Source organism: Amblyomma americanum, chromosome 4 (genome assembly GCF_052857255.1).
Source record: "Amblyomma americanum isolate KBUSLIRL-KWMA chromosome 4, ASM5285725v1, whole genome shotgun sequence".
NCBI lineage: Eukaryota > Metazoa > Arthropoda > Arachnida > Ixodida > Ixodidae > Amblyomma > Amblyomma americanum.
Window position 1 is genome coordinate 42,097,022 of NC_135500.1, and position 18,244 is coordinate 42,115,265.

Sequence of the window (18,244 nt, forward strand, 5' to 3'; positions counted from 1 at the left end):
AAGGAAGGCACTTTCCCATAGTCGACGACCGCGCTCGGTCTCTCGCCGGCAGCGCCCCACATCCGGCGGGGCCAACGCCACCGGGCCGTCGGCCGCCGTCCCACTTACGCAATCCTGACCCACATGGCACAAGCGGCGGCGCCCTCGCCGTCGGCCCCTTTAAGAGCGAAAGTCGGCCCGGCGTCACACTTTCTCCCACGTGAATCGGGCGCGGGCCAGCCTTCGTCGGACTTTCCCCGGAAGGAACGGACACAGCCATGGCCTCGCTGCGCATCGACTACGTGGATCAGCTCCGCCAATGGCTGTACACCAAGGCCGACCCGAGGACCCGCGACTGGTACCCCGTGGGAGACCCCCTGTTCATCACGGTCATCGTATCCAGCTATCTCCTATTCATATACGTCATCGGGCCGCAGTTGATGGCTTCACGCAAGCCCCTTCCCATCAAGGGGCTCATCAACGTGTACAATGTGTTCATGGTGGTGTCCAACGCCTTCTTCTGCTACAAGTTCCTGGTCAACTCGTACCTCTTCGGCGGCTACAACCTCTTCTGCCAGGGCATGAACTACTCGACGGACGAGCACGCGCTCAACATCATGTACTACGGCTACTTCTACCTGTTTGTGCGAATCGCTGACTTCCTCGACACTGTGTTCTTTGTGCTGCGCAAAAAGTTCGACCACATAACGCGCCAACACGTGATGCACCACTCTTTGGTGGTGGTCAATGGGTGGCTCTTCTTCACGCTGGGCGGAGATGGACAGACATTGTTCGGTCTGATCATGAACTGCGCCATCCACGTTGTCATGTACACCTACTACTTCCTGGCGGCCTGCGGGCCCGAGTACCGCCGCTACGTGTGGTGGAAGAAGCACCTGACCACGGCGCAGATCGTGCAGCACGTGCTGATCATCGCGCACGGGTTCATCACCATCTTCTACGACTGCGGGTACCCCAGGTACCTGCTGCTTGTGGCCATGCCGCAGGGAATGCTGGGACTGGCGCTTTTCATCAACTTTTACTTCTTCGAGTACAAGCGCAAGTCATTTTCCGAGGCCCTCACAGATGGAGTGTGCATGCTGAAGAGAGACTAGTTGTGCTCCGTTTGCCTTCACAGCCGAGCGGCCAGACTACGGGTGCCTTCGTTCGCGTCGCACAGGGCGGTTCTTCAGTCAGAACCTGCGCTGCGGTACACCACGCTACCAGGCGGGACTACGCATTTTCTTGGATGGCACTAGCTGAGCAAGTTCTTCGACCCATGTTTGTAGTTTTGTATTGCCGTGCAGCCTTTGCGTGGTGAGTCCTCATCTCGAAAATGGCTTCAAAGACTGGCTTCTTACGACCTGAAGAAGACTGCGACTGTGCGACGCCGGGCTGCGCGATAGTTTTCTTCCAGATCACACCCTCAAAGCCTCCGACACAGTGTAAGCCAGGCTTAGCATAAGTTATTTCTTGGTTGTGCTCGCGAGGAGTCATTGTGGACTCCAGTGCACTGAGGTGGCACTTTTTGCGCGGCTTATAGTTTGTGGCAGAAAATTCTTTCTTGCATTTTATTCAGACAAGCAGGGTAAATTTTTCCGACGCAGGCTGAGGTTGCCTCTTTAATAGTTTTTTAGTACTCGGGCTCCAGCGCGGGTTCTTTTCAAAACTGTTTTACGAACACGTCATGACCGATTCCGAGAAGGCCTGCCGGTTCGTATGCCTCGATAGGGAAAATTCTTTCTGGCGCCCACTACAGCTTTGTCGCCAAAGCCCTCGGTACATCTCTCAAAAGTGAGAGACATATTGGAGGGCTGCTTGTAGCTTCACAGCAGGCGAACAGACTGCTTCGCGTGTGTTTGTGTCATTGTGCTCGCAGTAAACATGACTTTGCTACAGTAGCTAACCTTACCGCAGAATAAGCACGAATTAAACACTAATAGTGATACTGATTGTGGAACGCGCTCTTCATTCCGGAATAAAAGGTAAAAGTGCGAATATATGAGAGCTTGCAACTGGCGTAATGTCTCAGAGGACCATCTTATGTGTGAAAGAGCGCTTTTGTTAGATTCGCTTTTAGTATGATGCAGCGAGCAGCATAATACTGTGCAAATAAAAATACGACGAGTAAGATAGATAATTACGAGAACTTCAAGAATATGGACACGAGCTAGCGGACGTTCATTCTTGTGCGATGAGATAATAAAGTCGGCATCAGAAGCTGTACGGTTCAGTACATACAAATTGTGCGTGCGCAACTCTTATGGCCACGGCACACGCACAGCTTTAAAACTAATCATCGCTGAAGTACATCTGAGAGAGGAATACCGGCATGCACAGAAACAAAGGTGACTCGTGCCCGCCAGGGAGCTCTGATGTCTAAAATTGAATAATGATCAAATCAGTTGGCACCCAAAATGGCAACCGCAGTTCAAATGTAGCGGTTCGCTTTGGATTAATCAGGTTTCACCTGACAGCTTGCACCTGGCGTATGCAGTGTCTATTGGAGTTCTGTCCTGAGGCAAATTGATGTAGGCACAGGAATGCTGCTTGGAATAAGCGAGTTTGAGTTTTGGGGTCCCGGACTGCTCTCTCTCTCTCTTGGATATTGAGGCAATCACGATATTACATTATCATATCTTTATCGTCGGCTTCCTTTAAGAAGTACTTTAGGCAAGACACCAACAAGGCTTTTCTCGTGCCCACCGCTTCTCTGCACGGTGCTGTACGAGGACAGAAGGAAATTACCCTCCTGAATCGACAGAAAGGCACATCTGTCCATGTACAGTACGTTGCAGTTTTCGTCTTCTTGTCGCAAAAGTAGACCGCGAGTCGTGCTAAGTTGCTAGCTGTCGAGGAAAAAACAAGAAGGTTATACAAAGACCTTTCCTGTGAGAATGTTTGGACAGCTGAGCGCTTAAAATCTGGGCTGTAGCGAAATAAGCAGATGTTAAGTAGTGGCGCCTGTTGACGATTCGTGAAAGGAGCTTCATTTTATGACAAGGATCGAGGGGAGACACCAGTGGAAAAGATGGGGGGTGGGGGGGGGAGAGAACACAGATCCCGCGTATCGCAGTGCCATTGCCGATGCAGGCAAGGAGCGAACGCGCGCCGAGGATTTCAATGCCAGGCCGGAGAGCGTGTGACGGTGACCCGGTTTCTTTGCGGCGGCCGCGTCTCCCCCCGCGAGCAGTCAGGCCGCCGCGCCGGCCGGGCATATGTGGGGCGCAATCCTTGCGCAAGCCAACATGAGGACCCCATCCACACCGGGTCATTCTTTGTTGCTCAATGCCGTTCGCTATGGCGCTATGGGGGCCCTCCGCCGAGACGTCAGTGGACTGTTGAAGCAAGGGTAGCACTTGCATAGTCAACAATTGGCCACGACTCCAACCGATCAGCCAATTTAGAGAGGCAGGTAACTGCAACGAGGTAGGAATTTTTTTTTTAAGTGTACGCGTCCTTCAGCCTTTTTATTTGTTTCTTGAAATCCTGCCAGCTTTGCTGATTTCTCCCCTGAGAGAACTAGGCAGTAAAAAGAAAACTGCCAGTTGATATAAGTGGGCGCACTTTAGGAAAATAAAGTGGTAGGTTCCGGTGCGGGCAAACCATCTCATCTTGCAGTGTCGATTGCCGCGAGGACGGCATGCCATGTGCTGCAGACTCTTGAGCAGTAGCTCACAAACTCATTCCCCACGGCGTGACGGCCCTCTAATGTTTTCGCTTCATCATCTACGAATAACGTGCTTCAAGCACTCGGGCCACTCCGGAGGCTCGGTGCGGTTCCCAGTCTTCAATCGTTGACTTTCTACCTCATTTTTCTTTTAAACCGCTGCTCCCTCTTCCCCACAACAGCACCCTTGAGGCCTCCGCCGGGCGAAAGACAGTAACTGCGTCCTATCTCCGAGTTTGACTAAGAATCCTTTACTACCGCTACCACAGTACATGCACTTGAGGCCTAGCATGGCTCTGCCTTGGCTAAGATAGACTAAAAACACATGCTGTCGCACTTGCTCTCCCACGTATGCTTAGCTGCGTGCTTCCTGTGAGTGTACAGTGCTTATATTTCTTGTCTTTTCTCTCCGCCTGCTTGCTTAAAGTGCCTTCCCACCTCCCTGCCATGCCATTTATAAAGTCACTGGTCCCGTTCCAGTGACTTTAGCCATTTACTATTTTCAGCGACATCTGCTGTCCGCTGACCGCATGCAGTTTACGAAGTGTAAACGTGCAAATGATGAACGGCAGAACAGCCAGTTGTGCATGGCGACTCGCTCAAGCTACTTTCTGCCTCACATGGCAGTCGCTGCTTTCTGCTTTACAGGGTGGACTTGAGCTTTTCTGGAGTGACAGGGTTTAGCACGTGTTACATGTTCATGGTGTCCATGGCGACCTGCTACGGACACCTTCTGAGCATTGTCAACTTTTTCTTCGTGCTACGCATGGAAGTGCAGTCGAATGAGCCCCACTGCTATACTATCCCAGGTAGACTATTACAGGATGTGTGCTTGCGCACCACCTGTATTGGTCACAAGCTCTCGGAAACGAATGTTGAAAGGGTTGCGGTTAATCGATCAGCCCTCTCTGAAGCACAGGTCTGTTTATGGGCTACATAATTGGTTTTTGGGGAAAGGAAATGGCGCAGTATCTGTCTCATATATCTTTGGACACCTGAACCGCGCCGTAAGGGAAGGGATAAAGGAGGGAGTGAAAGAAAGGAAGAAAAGGTGCCGTAGTGGAGGGCTCCGGAATAATTTCGACCACCTGGGGATCTTTAACGTGCACTGACATCGCACAGCACACGCACTTCACAAATCTATCCGACAGATTACATGACCTTGTCTATCCTGCTTTAAGGATATTTTTAGTTTATCTACTATTGCGCTAAGTGTGCTGCGGATTTTATTCCTTTTCCCCTTGGACCGCCAGGCAGTCATGAACTCTATTTTTAAATCTGACTTCTTTCCCCCTCCCCCTCCCTCCTCTATCACGGGTATGTTGCAACTACAGTTGAACCTCGTTACAACGAAGCTGAAGGGGCCTGGCAATTACTTCGTTGTAGCCGTAGCTTCGTTATAGCCGGTGCTGACCGAGCTTCCAAGGGAATCTTCATTCCTTCGTTATATCCGTTACTTCATTAAAAACCATTTCTTCATAACGAGGTTTGAGTGTATTCGTATTCTGGCTATCCTAGAGGCAGGCACCTCGGCAATATCGAACGTACCTTATTGCCCTTTGCGAAGAGGCTTGTACCAAGAATGACTGTTTTCTTAGCAGTCTTTGTAAACATGTAATGCGGTTGGAAATCAAACAAAGGATGTCCAGCGAAACTCCTTGCGCGTAGAACACCAGCTATGGCGCTTCCACGCAGGCAGCCCAGCACTGATGCGTCAGGCTTCGTATACCTGAGCATCCGCATTCACTGTTACATCACGCGCGTTTGACTTTCTCTGAAACTAGATCCCTAAAAGGTGCGCAGCTGGCCGTAACGGCAGCTATCTTTCGAGAGTTGTTTTTTTCGGTTTTGACCTGGGAGCGCAGTGCCTCGCAAATCTGTTTCTAATGCATCCTTTTTCATCCATGTCGCTGCGGCCTGTGGCGTCAGAACCGATGACCAGTCCGCATTCTGCGTAGCTGACTCTTATGTCAAGGGTGGCGCTTACTAATGCTAAAAACGCAAAATAAAGAGTGAGGTACAGTCGTGTTACAAAACACATGTGTCTAGAGAATTGTATAGAGCGCGGAGAATGCTTGTGCTTCAGAAACACCAACTCGGCATAATTCCCCGCACTTTTTTTTTTTGTAATCGAGAGTGCTGTGTTTCTCTTTGTCCGTCGTTTTGTTACAGAAAATAAAAAAAAAAATCTGAGGAAGCCCATTGTGATGGCACCTCGTAGCTGCAGAGACAGCGATACTCTGCAGACCTGTGTGTTGTTGAGTTTTGAAATAAAAGGTGACGCTTGTCACCGCGCCTTCACTTCGCTTTGCATCGTGCGACCTGTTCCGGTTTTCGTTCCTTGCTCACCCTTCTCTGCTTTATTTACAGGAAGTGTTCCACGAGCAGTGCAAGCCAACCGCGAATTTCGTGGTTGCAAAGGCAACTATATAGCTGCTCGCTTCGAAAAGAGAAAGGCCAGAGTTGCCCTCCGCGCGCATGCCTTAGTAGCGGATGGCGGGTGCAAAAGCGAGAAAGCCTCGCCCGACGAGGGCCCACATGACGGGTCGGAGTGCACGCGGAGGGGAGCGCGAGGGCCCTGACCACGGTGTTAGTAACATCATGGTGTTAGCAACACCATGGTCCTGACCCAGAAGCTCAGGTGCATGTTTACAAGTTCTCATTGAGGGAACAGAGGGCAGCACCGAAATGAACTGACGCTCTGAATTAATAACCTTGCAGCTATGACAGATGCCGTTATTCGCCTCATCACCCCATCCCCCATCCGCAAAGGTATGTAGACACCTAAAAAGGAGGACACATAACTTTTTCCCACCATTTATTTGTGGTGCCCCTCCTCTTGCCTCAGTAGACAGTTTTAGATGTGCGTACGCAAGCGCTTGCGTACGCAAAGCGCTACGGCGCTGCGTGCTAACAGCGCTAACAGCGGGTAACAGCGACTGTGTGAACCTACTTTACAAGTTCAAAAATGCGTCAGCATTTTATGCCGCGCCATCTAGTTCAAATAAATATAAATAATTTTGCTTAGTCCAGTTTATTGGAGCCGTGCCAAGGCGCGGCCGTAGCCGACGATCTGGAAGTTCCGTTGTTCCGCCGCTACGCAGTGAGCACGTTTAATTTGAGCTATTCGAGTCCGACTAGACTGACGCACTCAGGGTGCCTTCTAGCATCCTGTATAACCATCATGTCGCGTCGATCTTGACGTGGGTGGAAATCGACGACCTCATATTATCAAGAAAAGGCCGATGGCTTCTAAAAGGCGATTATTCATTAGAAGTCTTTGAGTACGACATGAGGCGCCGGAGGGAGCACGAACTCTTGAAGTATCGTTCGCGGCACGGGCTCCTAGATATTGATAGAATCGACATCATGCTGTTCAAGCAGCAGTTTAGATTCGAGAAGGGGAACGTAGACGATTTAGTGAGGGCATTGTGCATGCCGGAACGAATTGTAAGTGCACAGCGAGTGGTCGTGCCAGGCCGCGATGCGCTGTGTCTTGCGCTTCGACGCCTGGCATATCCAAACAGGTGGTGCGACCTACAGCCGATATTCGGGCTGCATCTGTCCGTTATGTCTAGCGTGGCGTCACAAGTAATCAGTCATATCACCTGTGGCTGACAACTACCTGCCTCCAGGAATTCGCAGACGTAGGTCACCGTTTTTTTTTCCTGTTTGTACTGCACTATTCATAAATATGTTATTTCCCGGAAACCTTTACGCAAAATATATAAGAAAAGGAAGTTGAAGCAGTCTGCGCGTTACACGCTGAACTCAATTATGGCTTTATGTTTCTGGGGCATTATTTTTTATTTTAATTTTATTTTAATGAGGGAGGTGTCTAAAGGAGGCAGTGAAATTTGCCGCGCATGTTAACAGGCAGTGCATGAAATTATCCTTGTTACCTTTGTGGCAAGCACTAATCAGAGGTCATTTGTGGAGATACCATAAAGCTTCGTTCAAGTTCTCACCACACAAACAAAGCATTCCAGCACAAAGACAGCATCTGCCCAGTACTGATTAAGTTAGACTGTAACTCTGTTTTGCTTTCGGCTGCGACAGACGTGATAACAGGGTAGGTCAGCCATTTTAAGTAAGCCTTTAACTTTTAATCCACACCTCGTACTGAAAGTTGTGCAGCAGTACTGTAATGTATGCGCACTTTTCTGTGGGTCAGCAAGATACTACTGAAATGACTGACTGCATGGGCCTAGGAAGTTTTTATGAGCACACACCATTGTAAACCATGTAATCCATTGCTTGCAAATAATTCTTGTCCAAACTCAGCTTTGAGCTGATTTCTGTTCCTAGTATAAGGACAATGTAAACAAAACGTGCATGAGTGCTCTCGTTGGTAATGCTGGCAGAGAGATAACTGGTTGTGAGCAAATCATATATTTTGAAATAGACTTAAGGAAAGTTATAGTAAACAGGTAGACAGCGTCATGGCACTGTTTATCTCTCCTGTGTTCTGTACCTGTGCCCTGTTTCAGAACGATGCACCAATCGACCGACTAGTCAGTCTTCTTAAAAAAACATGCAATAACCAACGTTAATGCTGTGACATTCCGTGTGTGCTACGAGGATCCACGTTCGACGGCGCGGCGTAGACGGAGACCCGTGACAGCGGCATCATCAATTACCCAGCCATGCTCTTTGAGTGACGACCAGAAAAACCGGACCCGCCGCCGCCCCGGGGAAACAGGCTTTATCCTCCCCAATTTCCGGTTACATTCCAGGACAAGGGAGCTGTCAGCGGGCCAGAGCGCGCCGTACCACAGCCGACGCTATGCTACCGCGAAGACGACATTCTTTCCCTCCCCCCCCCCCCCCTTTGTCGTGGGCTATCGCCGGGAAGGCACCCACAGCTTCCCAGAAGGGCCGCGACGGACACGTGTCATGGCGGACAGGCAGTACTCGCCAAGAATGTGGAAAGACAGGCGCTAGTGAATTAGCTCCGAAGAGAGAGCCTGTGTATACTCTCACTTGAGAGAGAGTGGTGGCGTTTTTGTTGTTTATTTAGTTTGTATTGTTAACAGACTCTGGGTTCGAGGCTAAGCCCAACCCAAAGGGGTGGTCCCCATCTCGCATGTTATTTTGGATTGGAGAATTGATGCTTTGGGCGGGCCACTGGAAATGACCGCCCTTAGTCCTTTGTTAATCAAGTGCTTAAAAGCACATGTAAACGGATGCAGTCCAGTCTGAGCTGGGGCTCCATGCTTAGCATGTAATGTGATGCTACTTAGGCACTAACCTGCCCGGTCGATGAGTAAAGTAGTGCAAAGTTTGTTCTGTTGTAAACTTATGCTCTGCTGTCATCATCTACAAGCTCGCCTCCTGTTCATCTTCCAAGCCGAACGACACTAGAGGAAGGGTTTGGGAACCATCCTCGAAGAAACGGACGACTATTGAAATTCTACTGCATACACGCTCAGGACGACATCATTCGCCAAGAGGGCCTTCAGCGCCGAAGCCCGACGGCGTGCAGCTTCTGCCAGCAACCGCTCGAGCCCAACTCCGGAGCCACTCCATCGCCCCCCATGAAGTCGTCGGCACGTAAGCTCGGACGCCCCAGCCTCTGATGTATAATCTTCATCATGTGTAATTATTGAATATACCTGTTTTGTTTAAACTGAGCCATACGGTGTCTCTTTGCCTCTCCGTCCCGTGTGGACCTGCGCATTATGGGGGTCATCACACTGGTGTCAGAAGTGGGGTCTCAAAAGCAAATGTCCTCTGAATGCGGTGACATTCATGACTTCAAAATTGTAATCAAAAGGGAATCACGGGACTGATTGTGGGACTTTTACCCCCATTTGAGAGGCTTGAGGGACTGGAGGGCTTGAAAAAAAAAAAGACTGTATCTGAGGGAGCTCCCACTCCACAGCCGTCGCTCGGAGCAAGCATGCTGGCATTAGGAAGCGTCATTCCGACGTTTACGGGAGATAAGACAGGGGTTCCAATCTGCGATTTCTTTTCCATGCTAGAAGAGATTGGGAAAATGGGGGGATGGTCCGATGCTCAAATGCTGGGAATGGCGAGGTGTAAGATGGCAGGAGCTGCTCATGATTTTGCCTGGCGAGACGAAAAAGTAAAATCCACAAAATCATTTGCGGAATTTAAGAAGCTCGCGTTTGAGCATTTCGACACTGAACCACGTCACGTGCGAGTACAGAGGTTCCGTGACGCCGGACAGATGGTAGGGGAGGACGTGCGAACATTTGCGTCGCGGCTTCAGCGCCTAGCACGCGATACGTTAAGCACGGAGGAGGAAGGAGACCAGCTAAGGAAGAAATACGCGGAGGATATACTTAAAGAGGAAATGACCGCTTTGTTCGTGGCTGGTCTGCAAGACCCCGTGCGCCGGTTCGTGCTCTCGCGCAAGCCGAGCAATTTCGACCAAGCCGTGGAGGCCGCATTGGATGAGGAACAAAATGAGGCGTTAACGACAGCCGCAGCGAGAGTCCGCGTCATAGAGAGAGCGGTGCTCAACCCTGAGGTTGCTCTCTTGACAGAGCGGTTAGATCGCTTGGAACAGCTGCTAACTCAGCAGGTAGAACGCCAGGTTGAAGCGCGCGCTCAACAGCGCCCATTCGCTGGAAACCGGAGACCGCCACAAAGCTACAGGCGCGGTATGCGAGATTTTGAAGAAATCGTATGCTTCGCTTGCCAGGGTCGCGGACACATCGCCAGGTTCTGCCAAAACGTGCGCCGTGGGGAGCCACAAAGAGAAGCAGGCGAGACACGCCCTAAGCAAGCTGACAGCGGGACTCCAGATACCGAGACAAAAAACTAGTTAGTCCTCCCCAGCCTGAGGAGCGTGGGGAGGGAGCAGTGGATGATGAGGTGGTGGTAGTTTGTGTGGCCGACGAGGCATGCCCTGTTGTGCGTTGCAAGTTAAATGGTTGCTGCATGGAATTGTTGAGAGATACGGGGTCAAAGGTGACATTGCTTAAGGAGAGCAGTTTTAACACGCTTCGAAGGAAGGGGGACCGCGAGGTGTTGGAAGCGTCTGGTGGTATGGCAACCAAATTTGTAGGCATAACGGGGGATCCTCTTGGCATAAGTGGACTCTACCGGTTACACTTCTCTCTCGGCGGAATTGCATTGGAGCACCCCTGCTACGTATGCCCGGACACGGTGTCTCTGCCAAACGGAGTGTCAGGTATATTAGGGCAGGATTTTTTGAGAAAAGGGAAGGTAGTAGTCTCATTCTCTGAGGAAGAGGTTAATGCGGGCGGCTGAAAAGTTCCGTGTTTGAACAGGAGAGGGGCTGAGATTCGCATTACCGATATTGACACCCGTCAAACAGTGGGATCATTGGAGAAGGTATATTCGCGGGTTGCCGTCCGGCTGGTCGAGGAGGCGGTCGTCCTTCCTTGGTCGGAGCACATTTTGTACGCGTTTGTGCCTTCAGATGTAGAGAGCGGCGCCGTGGGAGTGCTTGAGCCGGTCGACTCTCTCAGCAATGGCCTGAAGGCAGCCGCGTGCCTCGTGACAGTTAATGACGCCCACAGAGTGCCCCTACGGGTGGTTAACTGTAGCCAGCAGCCACTGAGCCTTCCCAAGAACAAAACATTGGCTTTCTTCACCTCTGCGATAGAGCAACGTGAGCCCACCGATACGGTACTCGCAACTGTAGAGCATGCTAGTCCTTCGGCTGCTCCAAAGGTGTCGTTCGATCTTTCTCACGTAAATTCCAGGGAGAGGGAGGCTCTGGCTGGTTTGCTGAACGACTACTCGGAGGTATTCGCCGCGTCCAACCTGGATTTGGGCTGCTGTGGCGTTATAAAGCACAGGATAGAAACCGGCACTTCATCGCCCGTTTACCAGCGTGCGTACAGGATTCCTTACTCCCAACGTGAGGAGATGGAGCGGCAGGTGCAGGACCTGATTGATCGCGGCATTGTCGAACACTCAAAGTCACCCTGGGGAGCACCAGCACTATTGGTGGAAAAGCCAGATGGCTCGTATCGATTGGTAGTGGACTACCGCAAACTAAATGCCGTAACTCGCATCGATCCATACCCCATCCCCAATATACAGGAGACGCTTTCTCAGCTGGGCTCTGCCAGGTACTTCACGGTAGTGGACATGGCGGCGGGATTCTGGCAGATAGCAATGGATCCGGCAGATGCCGAGAAAACGGCATTCAACACGCCCTCAGGGCACTATGAATGGAAAAGAATGCCGATGGGTCTGGCCAACAGCCCTGCTGTCTGGCAGAGAACCGCTGATGTTATCCTGGCAGGTCTTCTGGGGAGGCTGTGCTTCGTGTATATGGATGACATTATCATATACAGTGACAGTTTTGAGAACCATTTGCGCGATATCGAGCAGGTTTTGGTGCGACTAAGAGGAGCGGGTCTCAAGCTGAAGCCCTATAAGTGCCAATTCCTCAAAAACGAGGTGAAGTACCTCGGGCACGTTGTTTCAGCTGACGGCGTGCGACCGGACCCTGAGAAACTAAGGTGTGTCTCGGATTTTCCATCCCCGACTAGCGTCCGCCAGGTCCGGCAGTTTCTCGGCCTGATCGGTTACTACCGAAGGCACATAGAGGAGTTCGCCAAGCTCGCTAAGCCGCACACCGCCTTAACAGCCAAAAATGTCGCCTTTCGCTGGGACGAAAACGCGGAGAATTCTTTTGGGGCCCTGAAAAGGAAGCTAATGAGTGCACCGCTGTTGCGCCACCCGGATTTTAATTTGCCCTTCGTTATGGCCACAGATGCGTCAAAGTTCGCAGCTGGTGCCGTGCTATCTAAGGTTATCGAGGGCAAAGAACATCCCGTTGCTTTTGCTAGCCGACAGCTGAGCCCCACAGAGCAAAAGTACGGAGCTACGGAAAGGGAGTGCCTCGCCGTTGTCTGGGCAGTAAAGCACTTCAGGTGCTACCTTTACGGCCGCAAATTCAAGCTAGTCACAGACTGCCATCCTCTGAAATGGGTGATGAGTGTCAGGGACCCTAGCTCGCGACTCGCTAGATGGAATCTACACCTGCAGGAATACTGCTTTGAAGTTGAGCACAAGTCAGGAAAGATGCATCTGAATGCTGATGCACTCAGCCGCACAGCTGCCGTGGCAGCTATAGATGAGTTTGTCCCCGTAGTCGACCCCGCCGAATTACGCACAGAGCAGTGCAAAGATCCGGACCTGAAGCGAATAATCGAAAGCTTAGAGGACGCACCGTCTCACCCCGAAAAGCTAGGTTATTTCATTGGCAAAAACGGCACCCTGTGTCGGCGCACGAGGCCCACCCGGAAAGGGAGACCAGAGAAAACCGCTTGGGAGAGAGTCGTCATACCTCGGTCGTGGACAGAAAGGGTTCTTCGCGCGTTTCACGATGCGCCATGCGCCGGTCATTTTGGCGTAGCGAAGACACGCAGGCGTGTGGAGCGTTTGTACTTTTGGAGTGGCATGCGACAGGATGTTAGAGACTACTGTGCGAAGTGTCATTCCTGTCTCGAAAGAAAAACACCCAAGGGACGAAGACCAGCTCCAATTCAGCCGTTCCCTGAGGTTTCGGCTCCCTTCGAGCGGACAGGTATGGACATAATGGGCCCATTGCCCACGACCACTTCCGGAAACAAGTACATTTTAGTATTTGTCGATCACCTTTCAAAATACGCGGAAGCGGTAGCACTCCCAGATCAGAAGGCAGACACGGTTGCAAGAGCATTTGTCGAACAGATCGTGCTCCGACATGGACCCCCGAGGCAACTCTTGACAGATCGGGGAACAAACTTCGTGTCGCAGCTAATGAGGAGAGTTTGCGAGCTGCTTAAGATCGCGAAGAAGCAGACAACACCGTACCATCCGGCTTGCAACGGCGCGGTGGAGCGACTGAACCAAACCGTGGCCGGGTTCCTGTCGCATTTTGTTTCGCGCGACCAGCGGGACTGGGACTTGTGGCTCCCGTATGCAATGTTTGCCTACAATTCCGCAGCACACGAGAGCACGGGCGAATCGCCATTCTTTCTTCTCTACGGCCGAGACCCGGACCAGCCTAGTGAAGTGCCAGAGGGCCCCCGTCGTGTCCCATACGCTTCACTGGACGACTATAAGGTTGAGCTAGAATCGCGCTTGCAAGTGGCGAGGGACATCGCAAAGGAGTCCTTAAAGAAAGCGGCGAAGCGCAGGAAGGAGGTGCACGATCGCAGTGCTAGAGACGCGCCGTTTGATGTGGGGGACAGCGTGTACATTGAAAACTGCCAAAGGCAGATTGGGCTAGCTCGTAAGTTCCAGACGAAGTGGAGAGGACCGTGTGAGGTTGTCGAGAAGCTTTCTCCGGTAAACTTCAGAGTCCGAGACGTGAACCGGCGTTTGATAAGGATACACGCAAATCGCCTCAAGTCGGCACCGGTTCAGTATTCACGAAATGAGGAAAGGGAAAGCGCGGATTTTGATGGGGACAGAAGTGAAGCGGAGCGCGCAGATAGTTCGCAAGAAACGCCCTCTCCTGCATTTGTTCGGCAGACGCCAGAGGTGACGGCCGGAATGCCACCGGATTTACTTCATGCATTGCTAGAAGAAGAAGCGCGCGAGGTTGCCGCGCAGATAACGCCAGGAGAGGCTCCTGCCACGAGCCCTCGCGAGTCCCAAAGCAGACAAAGGGGCACAGACTTACTTAGTATGACTCATGAAGGCCGATATCCGCTGCGAAATCGGAAAGCTAAGTCGGACTAATGGCGTAAACAGAGCGCAGTTGTGAACTGGTTAGAATTGTGTAATGCCGCAGCTCATAACATTGCTATGCGCTTATGTGTTAAGTTATCGGAGTTGGTAGTTAAACCTTTCTGTCATTAAGTAACACCTTCACAGGAGAGCATGCGGAGCGCATGCAGAACCTGCCCTACTTCCTTTCGTTATCTATATTTTGTCTGTGCCGTGATCGTGCTAGAAGTGGGAGCTCCTTTGTAACTGTGGTAAATTTATTTCGTCCAGTTTGGACTAGAAAGGAGAGGCTTGGGTGCTGAGTTTCATGTTTATCTGTAAAAGAAGATCAGTGCTGCCCCTGGAGACGCCAGTATTGACAGCGGAGGCATATGGTGTTGTGCAGTGGTGTTGAGTGCAGCGAAAAGTGTTTTGTCGGACGCACTGTGCGAGGCGATTCAGAAAGACAAGGGGAGCTGCGTGGACTCAAATGTTCGGAGAACATTCTTCTGGAGGGTGAGCGAGTGTGACATTCCGTGTGTGCTACGAGGATCCACGTTCGACGGCGCGGCGTAGACGGAGACCCGTGACAGCGGCATCATCAATTACCCAGCCATGCTCTTTGAGTGACGACCAGAAAAACCGGACCCGCCGCCGCCCCGGGGAAACAGGCTTTATCCTCCCCAATTTCCGGTTACATTCCAGGACAAGGGAGCTGTCAGCGGGCCAGAGCGCGCCGTACCACAGCCGACGCTATGCTACCGCGAAGACGACATTCTTTCCCTCCCCCCCCCCCCCCCTTTGTCGTGGGCTATCGCCGGGAAGGCACCCACAGCTTCCCAGAAGGGCCGCGACGGACACCTGTCATGGCGGACAGGCAGTACTCGCCAAGAATGTGGAAAGACAGGCGCTAGTGAATTAGCTCCGAAGAGAGAGCCTGTGTATACTCTCACTTGAGAGAGAGTGGTGGCGTTTTTGTTGTTTATTTAGTTTGTATTGTTAACAGACTCTGGGTTCGAGGCTAAGCCCAACCCAAAGGGGTGGTCCCCATCTCGCATGTTATTTTGGATTGGAGAATTGATGCTTTGGGCGGGCCACTGGAAATGACCGCCCTTAGTCCTTTGTTAATCAAGTGCTTAAAAGCACATGTAAACGGATGCAGTCCAGTCTGAGCTGGGGCTCCATGCTTAGCATGTAATGTGATGCTACTTAGGCACTAACCTGCCCGGTCGATGAGTAAAGTAGTGCAAAGTTTGTTCTGTTGTAAACTTATGCTCTGCTGTCATCATCTACAAGCTCGCCTCCTGTTCATCTTCCAAGCCGAACGACACTAGAGGAAGGGTTTGGGAACCATCCTCGAAGAAACGGACGACTATTGAAATTCTACTGCATACACGCTCAGGACGACATCATTCGCCAAGAGGGCCTTCAGCGCCGAAGCCCGACGGCGTGCAGCTTCTGCCAGCAACCGCTCGAGCCCAACTCCGGAGCCACTCCATCGCCCCCCATGAAGTCGTCGGCACGTAAGCTCGGACGCCCCAGCCTCTGATGTATAATCTTCATCATGTGTAATTATTGAATATACCTGTTTTGTTTAAACTGAGCCATACGGTGTCTCTTTGCCTCTCCGTCCCGTGTGGACCTGCGCATTATGGGGGTCATCACAATGCATACATAATAAGACAGTGATTACTCATTAGCATCCACCCAAGCGCAGCTATATGGGTGCGAAGGAAAGCTGTACAGCTTCTACAGGAACTTCGTTGTCAAAGAAAAATGCATCCTGGTCCCGGGTTCGAACCTAGAACCACCGCTTCACCAGAGCAGTCGTTGTGCCAACTGAGCTAAACAGAAATGCTATCCTATCACCTTGAGGGACTCCTTTCACCTTGTGGATTCCCTTAAACATTGGACCGTCACTATTGCATACAATGCGGTATAAGCATTCATGCACGTCTACCCATAGATAGGCCTGCCAAGGGAGTATAGCTGGCTGCAGCTTATAACACTGGATGATAGAGTTGTGGAAGAAGGGCCATAATGTACTGAAGAATGCCAAGGTTACCCAAAGTGAATATAAGCTCGACCTCTGGCCCATTTATGGGTGTTTTCATACTTTGTCTGTTTTGGTACATAGATGCCTCATGCTGTTTTCTCTCTTATGCTGATGTGTGTTTCCACACGCTTTGCAAGCATTAGTGACATGTCCTGCTAGAAGTGTGCTGCGAAATTGACTTCACATCTAGTGATTTAAAAAACGGATGTCATAGTCACAGAGGTAGTCAGTGGAATGCATGTAATTATGACTTGACTGCAGATTTAAAGAGTCTTTCCTTCAATGAACAGCAATGCTCTGCTTCCTTACACTGTTTTCCTCTTCCGGGCCGTGAAAAGCAAAGGTGCTCCGTTGCCAAATTGCTGGGCCTTCATTGATGGAAGAGCTCGGCCTATATGCCGGCCTAAGAGGAACCAGCGAGCATATTTTTCGGGCCATAAGAGGGTACATTGCGTCAAATACAAATCACTGATGTGCCCTAATGGCATTGTGTGCCAGTTGGACGGGGCATACCCTAAAAGACGGCATGATGCAGGTTGGTTCCTTTGTCAACATTAAAGGAGCAGGTTACATTGGTCAGCTTTAGGGTCAACATTAACCACTAATGTAGGGGCTTTTGTGATGGGCACACTGCGGTGATGTGCATCACAGCTGTATAGGTGTAGTGGCCTCGAATGTGTAGCTGCATGAACAACATATGAAAGGAAGGCACCAGCGTACATCTTAATTTGCTGTCAATGTAGCTTTCAATATGCACTGACAACTTGACATAACATTTTATTTGTTAACATTTTAGCCCCCAGAGTTCCCTAGAAGGTAAGTGAAAGCAAAACTACATTGAATGCAACCTAAAAGACCTGTTTTGTAATCAATAATTTGAGACTTTCTTTTTACCCTAAACAAATAATACACAAGAACCGCACCAGCTATTTCCATTTCTTTACAAACTAAAAATGCCAGATTTGCACTTTCTTCATCGTTATCTCTGACAGACCTGTGTGTGCTACAGCTAAGTATTGGCACCTTATAGCCTAGTTTGTCCTCAAACCTTTGACCGCTGAAAATTAAGTCTATTTTCTTGCATTTGTGGACCAATCGTCGTATTGCACAGTACTTGTGCCTGTGCATGATGAGCTGTTTCAAGACTCTGTGCTCCATCAGGATGGCCGCCCATGCACACTTAATCCTCATCTGCACGGATGCCCAGTAGGACGATGCATTGTGTTGTATTTTTCCTTACAAGATGTGGGCATGCGTTTCTGTTTCGGTTTGAAAAATACAGGGTACTAAGCCGCTAATCGCTGTTCTGTATCATCACAGACTTCCACTCCGGTCGTTAATTTATACCTGCATCACTTGGGCACATCCAAAATGTTGTTTAGTTGAGGACCTCATGTTCTTTATTGTAATTGAGCTCAGAAGCTGCGGCGCCAGTACATGGCAAACTCTATGGCCATCAAAAGTTCCATTATCTCACATCAAGCTGTTGTGGAACCACTGTTGCCGTGAATAGGTTAAAATGAAATGCATATTTACTGCAGTACTATGATTTGTTCCTAAACTAAATTTCGTGTTTTGGACTAACTGTTATAGCTGTGTGGCACTTTTAAACAAGCACGTGCTGGGCGTATTTATCCGACTGCCAAAATTATGTTTGCTGCAGCATTTTGGGGCTGGCGTACCTTCTTTATGAAAAATAGGTTCTCTATTTTAAAGCCGAGCAGTTTTTCAGGATTCTACCATTCAGATCTTATTCCACTACATGTAGATTCCCACATCCCAGAGTGCACACTGCTGCAGCTGAAACAGTTTGAAGTCTTCATAAAGTTCAGCACTTGTTTTTTGGCTTGACAGATTATTGACTCGATGCCATTGTAGCTGCCCATTGTTGA

General features: G+C 50.4%; 1 protein-coding gene and 1 pseudogene across 1 annotated transcript; both read left to right on the forward strand.

Moving 5' to 3' along the window:
- Positions 1–257: 257 nt before the first annotated feature.
- On the forward strand, positions 258–1,094 carry LOC144130094 (very long chain fatty acid elongase AAEL008004 pseudogene; annotated as a pseudogene).
- A 5,846-nt stretch (positions 1,095–6,940) lies between these two features.
- On the forward strand, positions 6,941–17,536 carry LOC144129471 (uncharacterized). The gene is made up of 3 exons (XM_077663646.1): positions 6,941–7,259; positions 16,696–16,887; positions 17,514–17,536. The coding sequence occupies exons 1-3, from the start codon at positions 6,941–6,943 to the stop codon at positions 17,534–17,536; spliced, it is 534 nt and encodes a 177-aa protein (XP_077519772.1).
- Positions 17,537–18,244: the final 708 nt, after the last annotated feature.

Coding starts and splice junctions, on each gene's coding strand:
- LOC144129471 (XM_077663646.1), top strand. CDS start 6,941: ATGAGGCGCCGGAGGGAGCACGAACTCTTGAAGTATCGTTCGCGGCAC. Junction 7,260..16,695: donor AGTAATCAGTCATATCACCT/GTGGCTGACAAC, acceptor TGAAAAGCAAAG/GTGCTCCGTTGCCAAATTGC. Junction 16,888..17,513: donor TAAAAGACGGCATGATGCAG/GTTGGTTCCTTT, acceptor GTGCTCCATCAG/GATGGCCGCCCATGCACACT.